The sequence below is a fragment of the Tachyglossus aculeatus genome, chromosome 15 (assembly GCF_015852505.1).
Source record: "Tachyglossus aculeatus isolate mTacAcu1 chromosome 15, mTacAcu1.pri, whole genome shotgun sequence".
NCBI classification, from domain to species: Eukaryota; Metazoa; Chordata; class Mammalia; order Monotremata; family Tachyglossidae; genus Tachyglossus; species Tachyglossus aculeatus.
This window is the reverse complement of record NC_052080.1, coordinates 26,850,997-26,863,004: the sequence shown is the minus strand read 5'-3', so window position 1 is coordinate 26,863,004 and position 12,008 is coordinate 26,850,997. Positions and strand designations below refer to the sequence as shown.

The 12,008-nt window shown below is 58.1% G+C and overlaps 1 protein-coding gene across 1 annotated transcript in view; it reads right to left on the bottom strand.

The window, feature by feature from the left end:
* CACNA1G (calcium voltage-gated channel subunit alpha1 G) overlaps nt 1–12,008 on the bottom strand; it is a 61,142-nt gene that overhangs the window by 23,238 nt on the left and 25,896 nt on the right. The window contains 8 exon segments of the mRNA XM_038756986.1: nt 108–176; nt 774–897; nt 1,166–1,266; nt 4,100–4,540; nt 4,658–4,842; nt 5,841–5,934; nt 7,100–7,168; nt 10,337–10,492. Coding sequence (XP_038612914.1) covers nt 108–176; nt 774–897; nt 1,166–1,266; nt 4,100–4,540; nt 4,658–4,842; nt 5,841–5,934; nt 7,100–7,168; nt 10,337–10,492 — 1,239 coding nt within the window.

The following is a 12,008-nucleotide window of genomic DNA, read 5'->3' as shown; positions in this document are numbered from 1 at the left end:
TTGGTTCTCGCCCGAGAGGCCGCTACTAGTCTCCACACTGGCAGGCCCAGGGGACAGCAGGGGAAGGAGTCCTGGCCCCACGCAACCCCTGAACCCGGCCCCGTTACCTTGACAGTCATCTCGGCGAGAAAGATGACGGTGAAGATGTAGTTGGAGAGCGTCAGGAAAATCCTCTCCTGGGACAGAGGATGCGGGGTGGGGCACCGGTCGGCTGGGCGGGCTGGCCAGCGGTTGCTGACCCCTCCGCCCTTTCCCCTGCCTCAGCCGCCTCGGCCGGGGGCTCCTCCGGGATGAATGGTCCAGATCTGGCTCCCGATAGGCTGGTGGGGATGACTCTCCCCCTGCACTCCTGCCCCACCGCGCCCCTCCCTCCCGCAGTCCGTTAGGACGGTGGACAGTGGCCAGATGCGTGTCCGCCTCCGGGGTGGTGGAACCACTGCAAGGGAGGGATGGAGCCAAGGACCAGACACGCCGTCCCCCCTCGGACACGGGAAGGACAAGGCTTCGTGCCAAGTCCTTCGTCCCCTCACCGCTCTTCCCTCCAAAAACCCCGGGGAGGGGAAGTGACAGGCGGGGAAACTGAGGCACAGAGCGGGTGCCTGGCTGGCGAAGGAACTGTCCCCCACCTCCCTGCCTGAGTCTCTCTGTACCACCCGCCTGCCTCGCTGACCGAAGGTCCACACCGCCTTCCTCGTTCAAAAAAGCACAAGTAGCCGACACCAAGCCGGAGCTTGGGGCCTGGTTTGCCACGGGGGTGGGGGTGGGGGACTCACGGCACTGTGGGGGTCGATTTTGGGCCGCTCCATGGCGATGGTGATGCAGTTGAGGAAAATGATGACCAGGACGATATGGTCAAACATCTTATGAGTAATGGTTCTATGGCACATCAGACGGAACCTGCCCCCAGAGACAGGCACCCTGCTTGGTTCCTGGCTCGTGCTGAGCAGATCTGGTTCTGACCAGCGTGCCTCTCCCCACCCACCGCAGCCCCCTGCCCCACCTGGGACCAGGAGCCAGCCTCATCCTGGACATTATCTAGCCCAAATAGCGAGCCCCCGCTGCTGGGAGAGGGGTAACAGCGGGAGGTGAGGCTCTGGGATAGGAGGCCTCTGGGAGCGAGGCCAAATGAGCATCAGACACTGGGTCGGGAACTGCCTCGCCTCACCTGGACTGGGGTGGGAAGATGAAAGCGGACCACGAATCTCTCTCCCGGCAGCAAGCGGGCAGGCGGGCGCCGATCCAGGCTCGCACCCGCTCGCCTGGGCTCTGCAGCAAGGACAAGTGCCAGTGAGAGGCTGGTGGAGCCCCCAAGCTCCCTCCCACCCCCCCACCCCCATCTGGGACAAGATGCCCTCCCAAACCCACTTGGCCGGGGAGGGGACCAAAAAAAAAACCATCTGGGTCAGTGGATGGGGCGTCGTTTCGCTCAGGCCTGGCCCCAAACGACTAAGGTCTGCCGAGGAAGGGGGAGGGTTTGGAGAAGAGGGAGTCCAACCTCCAGAGGTCATTGTATCCCTTCCTCTGTCTCCACGCAGCTGACGGGGATTGTCTCTGCAGAGAGGGATTCGCTTGTGCCCTTCCTCTCCCTCGGCTCCTAAAGTGCCTTACAGCAGGAGTTTTCCCGCCCACGCCCCAGCGCGGTTCCCCCGGATGGCAGACGGAGCTCCTCTCCCCACCCCCACCCCCCGACACACACACACACACACACACACACACACACACACATACACACACAAAATATACACACGCCCACATGCCCCAATGTGGGGAGGGAGCTTCCTTTCCACGGGATGAACCGCAGAGCGGGAGCCGTGGGTAGGCCTGGATCCTCTCCAGGTGGACACCAACCTCACACACGAAAGTGCACCCCCCCGCCCCCCGACATTCTCTCTTTCTCTTTCTCACACACACACACAAATTCACAGGTGCCAGCCCCTGCAAACACATGCCCAAGCATAGTCGCCCCTAACCTATGCTGAAGAATGAGGGGCAGATTCGCTCCAGGACCAGACTCAGAGGGTGAACGGCACGAACCCAGCCCCCCCAATTTTGGTGGCTTCCACCTGCCCCGTTGGATGAGCAATGGGAAGGGGCCTTCCGCCGCTCAGTTGGTAGCCCTGGAGGATGCTCGGTCCTCCGGCCCGGCTGCGGAGATGTCAAGAATCCTCTCGGGCCTCACCTTTCTCTATCTGCCACTAGTCCACCATGCCTCTGTGGATCCATCCTCCAAACTCCCTTCTCCCCGGACTTTCGGGGGGCACAGCACAGGGTATGGCACGCAGGGGCCTGACTCTGTAGCTCTGACAGTCTTTTCCAGTCTTGGGAGCCGCATCCAAGTTTTTCCTCCAGCCCCCACTGCAAAGGCCCTCTGGGCCTTCTGTGCCCACATCCCCGTCGTGGCAATCAGCCTGATTACTCCCCCGCAGCCGGAGTGCTCGGCGCTTCACAGGCAGATTAATTACCCAGTGTTACTTACTCCTAATACCAGCTGGGCCCGGAGCGCACCTGTGCTGAGGGCGGGTCCCCCCTGAGTGGGCTTGCCCTGGCTCAGAGCCCTGGGCCCCGACGAGGAGGGGTGCAGTAGGGGCCTGGGTGTGAATTCGACCCACTCCCAGGTGGCTTAGAATTACTGGTCCTAACAGGGAGGGGGCACGGAGTGACAGATACGCTTCCCCTCTGGGAGAGGAGACAGAGGCTGAACTACGCAGGACTCATCTTGCAGCGGACACCTCCACCCCCATCTGGACAGGGCCCCGGCCTGGGGAAATTGCGGGGCGGGGAGGGATGGGGCAAAGCCCCCCTGCACCCCTTCCCCTTTTCCCATGGCTTGCATATTACCAGGGAGGGTGGAAGCGGATGGGAGGATGGAATCCCTTACAAGCCCACCTTACAGAGGCTGGTGGGCAGGGGCAAACCCCAAACAGAGACTCCTGGTGCATGATGCGACCGCACCGCCCCCCCACCTCCCAGTAGCATAACCCCTAGCACACTTTTAAGAGGGTTTCACCACCTGTACCGGAAAATTTTCAACAAATTCAGGGTTCGGCCCCAAATGGGTATTAAGCTCTACCTGGATGGGTAGTGGAGGGAGGGCGAGAATGGAGACCTGAAGATCGGGCCCAGTCAGGGGCCCATCCAGGTCACCTCCTCGGGGGCTCAGGAGTTTGGAGAGCCCCCAGAGAATGGGCTCCCCCCACCCCCCAGCTTTCCCATAGCCTGGGCCCACCAGCTCCCGGCTCGTCACCCCTGACTCCAGGCAGAAAAGGCTCTGATCCTTCCTCCATCATGCATTTGCTGGCCTAGAGGTCTTCCTCCGGCTTTTCTACTCTCATAATAATATTAATATGGTATTTGTTAAACGCCTACTTTGTGCCAAACACTGTTCTAAGCGCTGGGATAGACACAAGGTAACCAGATTGTCCCACGTGGGGCTAGGTCTTAATCCCCATTTTACAGATGAGGTAACTGAAGCACTGAGAAGTTAAGTGGCTTGCCCAAGGTCACACGGCAGACAAGTGGCAGAGTGGGGATTAGAAGTCACGTCCTCTGACTCCCAAAACCATGCTTCATTTAGAGAAGCAGGGTGACTTAGTGGCAAGAGCCAGGGCTTGGCAGTTGGAGGCTGTGGGTTCTAATCCAGGCTCCGCCAATTGTCAGCTGTGTGATTTTGGGCAAGTCACTTAACTTCTCTGTGCCTCAGTTACCTCATCTGTGAAACGGGGATTAAGACTGTGAGCCCCACGTGGGACAACCTGTTCACCTTGTACGCCCTCAGTGCTTAGAACAGTGCTTTGCACATAGTAAGTGCTTAACAAATACCATCATTATTATCATTATTATTACAATCTGATTACCTTGTATCTATCCAGCACTTAGAACAATGCTTGGGATAGAGTAAGCGCTTAACAAATGCCATCATCATCATTATTATTATCTAAACCCATTTCCAGGAGCTGGGGAACTCCTCCGGGAGGAGATGGTATGCGTGGAGCCAGAGGCCCTGGCCTGTGCCCGGCCTGGCGAGGTGCTCCAGGCTTAACGCAAAGTGGTCCAACCAACCACACCTTCCCCTACGAGCAGGGACCCCAGAGCCCCTCACCATGTTGTCTTCATCGTCGCCTTCATCCCCATCCGGGTGCAGCTCCTCCAGGCGCTGCTGCCGGGCCTGGACCCCCGCGGCCGTCTTGCCGTTGCAATCCTGATGCTCCGAGGTCACGGTGCGGCCGCTGGCCACGCTGGCCGTGCGGTAGAGCGCGGGCACCTGCAGCGTATCCTGAAGATCGCCGGAGCCCTTGGCCTCCAGGGACCCCAGGCGCGGGCCCCCGCGGACGCTCCCCGCCCGACTGGACGGCTCTTCGTCCGAGCTCTCGTCCTCGTCCAGACTCTCCTGGCCGTCTCCGGACAGCAGGGACCGGCGCTCCCCGCTCTGGCTGCGGCGCTTCAGGCTGGGGGCTCGGCCCAGGCTGTTCCAGCTTGACCTCCGGCTGGTCCAGCTGCCGGCCGAACTCCAGGGGCTGTGCGGGGAGCTGCGCACGCTGGGCTGGGCCGGGGGAGAAGGGCGCGGGCTCTGGGTGAGCGCCCACCTCACCGCCACTCCGTCCCCTCTCCCGGTGGGCGACAGGGCCCTGCCCCCTCCAGGGTTCGCCCACCCGCTTACCGGAGACTTGGTCTCGCAGGCACAGGGGTCGGCGGACACGCTGCTGGCCCGGCGGGAGGTGGCACCCTGGGCACCGTCCCCGACCCCCGAACACTTGGGCATGGGCATGGGGGTGGGCGCCGTGTGGATGATCAGCGGAGGCGTCAGACTCTTCCTCAGCTCCGGGGGCTCCGCCAGCGACATCACTGGGGAACAGAATGGCCCAGTCCCTGCTGCTGCTCCAGGGTCGATTCCCCCCACCCCTTCCCCCCCTCCTGGTGCTCTCCCCGTCCCCTCCGCCCCCTCGCCCCCCACAATAGCCCATTGCAGTCTTTGCCCCCCGCCCTGTTAAACAAGAAGCAGCGTGGTTTAGAGGAAAGAGCACGCTGGAAGTCAGAGGTCACAGGTTCCAATCCCAGCTCTGCCACTTATAATAATAATGGCATTTATTAAGCACTTACTATGTGCAAAGCACCGTTCTAAGCGCTGGGGAGGTTACAAGGTTATCAGGTTGTCCCACAGGGGGCTCGCAGTCTTCACCCCCATTTTACAGATGAGGGAACTGAGGCCCAGAGAAGTGAAGTGACTTGCCCAAAGTCACACAGCTGACAAGTGGCAGAGGTGGGATTTGAACCCCGACCTCTGACTTCAAAACGCATGCTCTTTCCACTGAGCCACACTTGTCAGCTGTGTGACTTTGGGCAAGTCACTTCACTTCTCTATGCCTCAGTTCCCTCATCTGTAAAATGGGGATTAATAATAACAGTAATAATAATTATGGTATTTTTTAAGCACTTAACTATGTGCCAGGCACTGTACCTAAGCACTGGGGTGGATACAAGCAAATTGGGTTGGACACAGTCCCTGTCCCACATGGGGCTCACAGTCTCCATCCCCATTTTACAGATGAGGGAACTGAGGCCCAGAGAAGTCAAGTGACTTGCCCAAGGTCACACAGCAAACAAGAGGTGGAGCTGGGATTAGATCCCATGATCTTCTAACGCCCAGGCCTGTGCTCTTTCCACTACGCCACGCTGCTTCTACTGTGAGCCCCACCTGGGACAACCTGATTACCTTGTATCCCAGCGCTTAGAGCAGTGCTTGGCACGTAGCGCTTAACAAATACCACCACCATTATTATTATTATTATTATTATTACTCACACGCCATTCCAGCCCTCTCCAGCCCCGCGGAAACTACTCACATGCCAGGCTCGGGAGATTCCTCTTCCCTCCGCTTTCCTCTTCCAGGCTGTGCGAGAAGAAGTCAGCCTCCGACTCAGATTTGGTGGCATCTCCCTAGAGGGCCGAGACGCGGTCAGGACCCACAAAGCTGGCCCCTGTGTTGGAGAGGCCGGGGGCCTGAAACCCCAACACTGACCTGTCCCGGGCACCAGTCCCCACGGACAAGTGTGACCCTCGTCACAAGCTGAGCCCCCCTCCCACCTTCCCCATTCACTGACCAGGGGGTAGAGATCACCAAATCCACTGCTCCGCAGAGGACCGGAGTGGCCCCCCGCACGCCAGCTATAGCAGGCTATAGAAACGTACACACACGCAAACACACACCTCTGCAGCCACACACACGTCTGTGCTCCGGCCCACCGGGATCCACACGCTGCCGTCACACGGACACTTGCCCCATTAATTCCTGGCGGGAGTTGGAGCCGGAACCCGCAACGGCTCGACCGTGACAAGCTCTGTCCCTTTCTCCCTCCCATCCACTCCCCCGAGGACACGAGCCCGTAAGACGTTGTTACACATTCCCGATTGCTCCTTGGGCCGAGAAAAGGTAAATATTGCCTAATTGGTGTCTCCCAAGGATCCTTTTCATTAGCTCCCTTCACACCTTAACGAAGCTCACTGGGATCGTCAGTGCGGGGCTCGGCGGCTGGGAGCCCCTCTCTCCCCACCCTCGTCACCCCCTTTCCCATGGGGAGATGGAGAAGTTGCAACCCCGGGACCTGGGCGGGGGTCTCGGCCTCTCGCTCTGGGGGGAGCTGAGATCCCCACCTCGGATGGGATCTGCTTCTGGCCCGAGTGGGCAGTCAGAGCTCACCACTTTCGGGGGGTCCTGACCCCCAAAGTCAACCTAGGTGGTGACCCAAGGGGGCCTGCTACCCCAAGCAGAGCTCACCGCTTGTCAGGTAGTCGATCCTCTGCCCAAGATATAGGTCAATTCACCCCTTCAAGTTCTGTCTAACCCCCTCCTCGATGGCCTCCCCAAAATGAGGGTTCAGATCAAGGGTTCAGGCCTCAACTGCTCCTCACCAGGCCTTGGCCGGACCCACCGAGAGGCAGAGCCAGAGCCTTCACCCCCAGACCCTGTGGCCCTCCCACCCCGGCCAACAGGTCCGCGGGGGCCCGGACAGGTAATGTGAGTCCAACTGCACAAGGACACAACGGGCACATGGCCACCACCATCACGATCACAACGACAGCCACGGGCGTGCACGGTACGTACCCCCGCGGAGTCGACAGGCAGCTGAATACAGCTCAGCTGCCCACTCGCCTCTTCCCGTTTGCTGATTTCCTAGACGGGGAGGAGGCATGAGGGGGGAGGGGGGGTCAGGCTCGGTGGGTTTCAGCCCCCCCGTGATAACTGGGGGTAAGGAGGTTGGGGCGGCGGGGAGACGGAGACAGAGATGGGCAGACAGACAGACAGGCATGGTCCCCCGTGGCGGGGAAAGAAGCCGGAGCGGACAGGAGGCAGGGGATCCAGGGGCGATGGTTTCAGGGGTGACGGGACGGCCCTGGCTGGACGGTCCAGGAGGATGAGTGGGAAGCGCCCTCCACTCCCCTCCCCCGCCGGGAGAAAGGGTCAGGAGAAACCGGATAATGATAATAATGATGGTCACATTTGTTAAGCGCTTACTATTTGCCAAGCACTATTCTAAGCGCTGATAAACAAGATAAACACGTTGTCCCACATGGGGCTCACGGTCTTAATCCCCATTTTTCACATGAGGTAAACTGAGGCACAGAGCAGTGAAGTGTATCGCCCAAGGTCACCCAGCAGAAAAGTGATGGAGCCAGGATTAGAAGCCACACCTTCTGAGCGCTCAATAAATACGATTGATTGATTGATTCTGATGGCCAAGCCGGTGCTCTTTCCATTAAACTACGTTGCTTCTCATATATTATGTCCCTTCTCATATCTCTGCTGAGGGCGGGCCTCTCTCCACCCGTCCCACTCCCCATCCATGCCAGGAGCCTTGGCCACCGGGGCACCGCCTCTGCTGGCAACCCTCTGGTCCGCCTATTTACAACCGACCCTCGGATGTGTTCAGGATCCCTGCCAAACTGACAAACAGGAGAGTAGCTGAGCAATAAAATCATTTATTTATATTGTGGTCTGTCTCCCACCCATCTAAACAGGGACTGTGCCTGTTTATTGCTGTACTGTAATTCCCAAATGCTTAGTACAGTGCTGTGCACACAGAAAGCGCTCAATAAATGCAATTGAATGAATGAATGAAAGACGCCCGCCCCCACCCCATCCCTTTCACAGGTCTTTTCACTGCAGGGAGGTAAGAAGGCGGGGTATGGGCTTGTGCTCAGGGACGAGAGGGGGGCAAGATCTGGTCAGGAGGACGCACGTGAGCTGGAAAGACCTGGCTGCCTCTAAAAGGCTTGGTGGGAATTATTTAGCTCATCAATACAGCGTAGAGTTGGGCCAGTAATGCAAGCCTTCATGGGAGGGGGAAGGAGGGGCTAAGCATCAACCACGCAGAGACCCGGTGACAAGAGAAGGGGGTTCCCACCCCCCACCGCTCAAGTGCTGCGGGTCCGGCCCCGCAGTGTCCCAGCTCGGGGTCCGCAAGCATGTCCCCCCGCCTCCCACCCCCAGCCAGGCTGAGAGCCGGTCATCGGCGGCCAGCTTATACCCAAGATCGTTACCTAGCAACGGCCGGGCCGGCCAAACCGCTGCACGTGGCCAGGGACCCGCTGGGGCCCGCGGTGGACGGCAGCCCCCCGGCCGAGAGCCCAGGTTGGGTAATAATAATAATTAGGGCATTTGTTAAAGCGCTTACTGTGTGCTAGGCAAGCACCAGGAGAGATACAAGCAAACCCGGTTGGACACAGTCCTCTGTCCCGCATGGGGCTCACAGTCCCAATCCCCATTTTACAGATGAGGTCAGTGAGGCACCGAGAAGTGAAGTGACTTGCCCAGGGTCACACAGCAGACAAGCGGCGGATCCGGGATTAGAGCCCATGACCTTCTGACTCTTGGTCAGGGCTCGGATTCCGTCCCCTAGATCCAAGAGGGGCGGAGGTGTGCCTCAGGCTGCTAGCTCCTTGGTGGGAAGAGGGGCAGGGGTAGTGGGGTGGGGGGTGGGATTGGGATCTTGGTCTCGCAATCATGAAGGACTCCACCTTGTCCGAGTAACCACGCACCCCAGGCTCGCAGACCTCGAAGACAGTTTCAAGGTTGGCACCCAGACTGGTCACCCTGGACCCTCCCAGAGGGCCCATCCGGGCCTTTCTCAGATTGGCCGTCCAGCAAAATCCACTCGCTAAGACCTGTCACCACTTGAGCCTCGGACCCTGTCGGCAAGACCCCCCCGCGACCGGATTCTGTACGCTCTGTCCCAGAGTGACATCCCCATTAGACTGTGAGCTCCTTGTGGGCCGTAATCATCTCATGCTTCTATTGTACTCTCTTGAGTTCTTAAATACAGTGCTCTGCAAGCAGCTGCTCCACAAACACCATAGGTTAATGGAAAAAGAGAGGAGGGAAGGGGAGGGAATGAGAATCCAAGGGAAGACAGGGAGCAGAGAGGACAAAGAGAATGAATCATGCATGGGGTAGAGGAATTGGAGGGGGGGGAGAGGAAGGGAAACTTGAAGAGGGAACGAGGAGAGGAAAGGGAGGGCAGGAGGGAAGGGAGAGAGTGAAAGGAGAAGTGGAAGGGGAGAGGCAGGCTGTCATTTCTAGTCAGAAAATAGAGTATCGTTGGGCTGGTCAGCTCTCCGGAGGCCAGGTCGGGTCCGTGAAAACTGCCCGATGGTGTCCAGGGCCCAATTAACCGATATTTACTGAGCCTCCATTCGGTGTTGAACCGAACTGAGCACTGAACTGAGCCCTTGGAAGAGGACAATAGAGTTAGCAGCCCCTCAAGGAACTTCCAGTCTACTGGGTGCAGAGCAATGGACCGAGCACTTGAGAGGGTTTAAGAGTTAGCCGCACGATCCTTGCTCTCAGGAAGTTTAGACTCAGCAGCTCCTGGGCTGCCCATCAGTACGGGATCAGTGAAGCCACAGAGATGGAGCCTCTGGAAAGTTACCAGCCCTCAACACCGACTGGACTCTTCAGCTCTCTTCTCCCTCTCCCTCGCCGTCAACGGCCCCTTACGATCTCAGTCCAGAAGGGAATCGGACAGCCTCGGGCCGGCTCTGACTGAGCTTCCATGAGACACAGGAGGGCTAGGGCCACCCACACTCCCACCTCCCCAGAAAGCAGGTAAGTGCCATCCATCGAAGGCTTCCAGAGGATGTAACACGGACCCAAAGCACCTGCCCCCGCGTCTGACACCAGAGACCTCCTCCCCAACACGGACACATACACACAAACACACACTCACGTGATCCAGGACAAGACGCTGGCACACAGTGGATGATGCGGGACCCCAAGACTGGCCCTGACCCCTCGACCCCCGGGATCCCGGTTCCCACCCGAAGGAAGGGTGCAGGGCATTACCTCGGTTTGGAAGCCCTCCACCAGGATGGCCACCAGCAGGTTGAAGAGGACATAGTTGCCGAAGGTCATGAGGGCGATGAAGTAGAGGGCCGCCCAAGAGGAGGTGGAGGCCATGCCATTGTACAGCACTTTGTTCCAGTCCTCCTGCGTCAGGATCTGGCGGGGGCGGGGGGGAGCAGGGTAAGGAGCTGTGGATGGTCCCTCGGGCCCCTGAACACCCCTATCGTCAACAGAGCATGTTGAGTCAATTGGTCCCAGCTGCCCCCGCTCCCCCAAGGCAATCAACCTGTACCTCCATCTCCTCTATCTCGCCACCGACCTCTCGTCTATGTCCCACCTCTGGCCTGGAACATCCTCCCTCTTCGTATCTGACGGACAATTAACCTCCCCCCGAAGCTGTATTGAAGTCACATCTCCTCCAAGGGGCTAAGCCCTCCTTTCCTCTTCTCCCACTCCCTTCTGCGTCATCCTGACTCGCTCCCTTCATTCAATCCCCCTCCCAGCCCTACACTTACGTCCATATCTGTAATTTGTTTATATTAATGTCTGTCTCCCCCACTAGACCATAAGCTCACTGTGGGCAGTGAATGCGTCTGGTATATGATACTCTTCCTCCCAAGTGCTTAGTCTAGTGCTCTGCACACAGTAAGTGCTGACTGATCCCGTTTCTAGACTGTGAACCAGTTGTTGGGTAGGGACCGTCTCTATACGTTGCCAATCTCTACTTCCCAAGCGCTTAGTACAGTGCTCTGCACACAGAAGCGCTCAATAAATACGATTGAATGATCCCTGGTTCTGACATTCCTTCATTATTCATTCATTCAATCATTCAATCGTATTTATAGAGCGCTTACTGTGTGCAGAGCACTGTACTAAGCGCTTGGGAAGTACAAGCTGGCAACATTATCGGTCGGTTGTTGGCACACTTCCCACCTCAGTGTCCGTTCCTTCTGGACAGGGAACGTGTCTACCAACTCTGATATCCTGCCCTCTCCCAAGCGCTTAGTACAGTGCTTGCACACAGTAAGCGCTCATAAATATGATTGATTCTCCGTGTCTGCCACGGGCCTACCCCCGCCGTTCACCCCCTGGAAGGGTGGTGTCTGAATCAATATCCTTGCACAGTTTGCCCCGGGTTGAGCACAGCACGCTGCACAGAGTAGCAGAGTGACTTTCAGTATGAAGACGTGGTGGCCGACTGCCTCCAGGGTGAGGCTGCGCCCGGTGAAGGAGACACTCTAGAGCCCTGGTGCCCTCTGCCCGTGGCAGGCAATGCAGCAGGGCACCTTTTCTGGCTCCTGGCCATTTTGGCAAGTATCGCTCATTACCAGTGGTTAAGAGTAAGCACTTAACCAATGTCACCATCAACAACATAGAACGTCTCCCATGTGCAGAGGGCACTAACACAGTGTCCCCCTTCATATCCAACAGACAATCACTCTTCCCACCTTCAAAGCCTTACTGCTACTACTACTAATAATAATGATGGCATCTATTAAGCGCTTGCTATGTGCAAAGCACTGTTCTAAGTGCTGGGGAGGTTACAAGGTGATCAGTTTGTCCCATGGGGGGCTCACAGTCCTAATCCCCATTTTACAGATGAGGTACTGAGGCACAGAGAAGTTAAGTCACTTGCCCAAAGTCACACAGCTGACAGTTGGCGGAGCCGGGG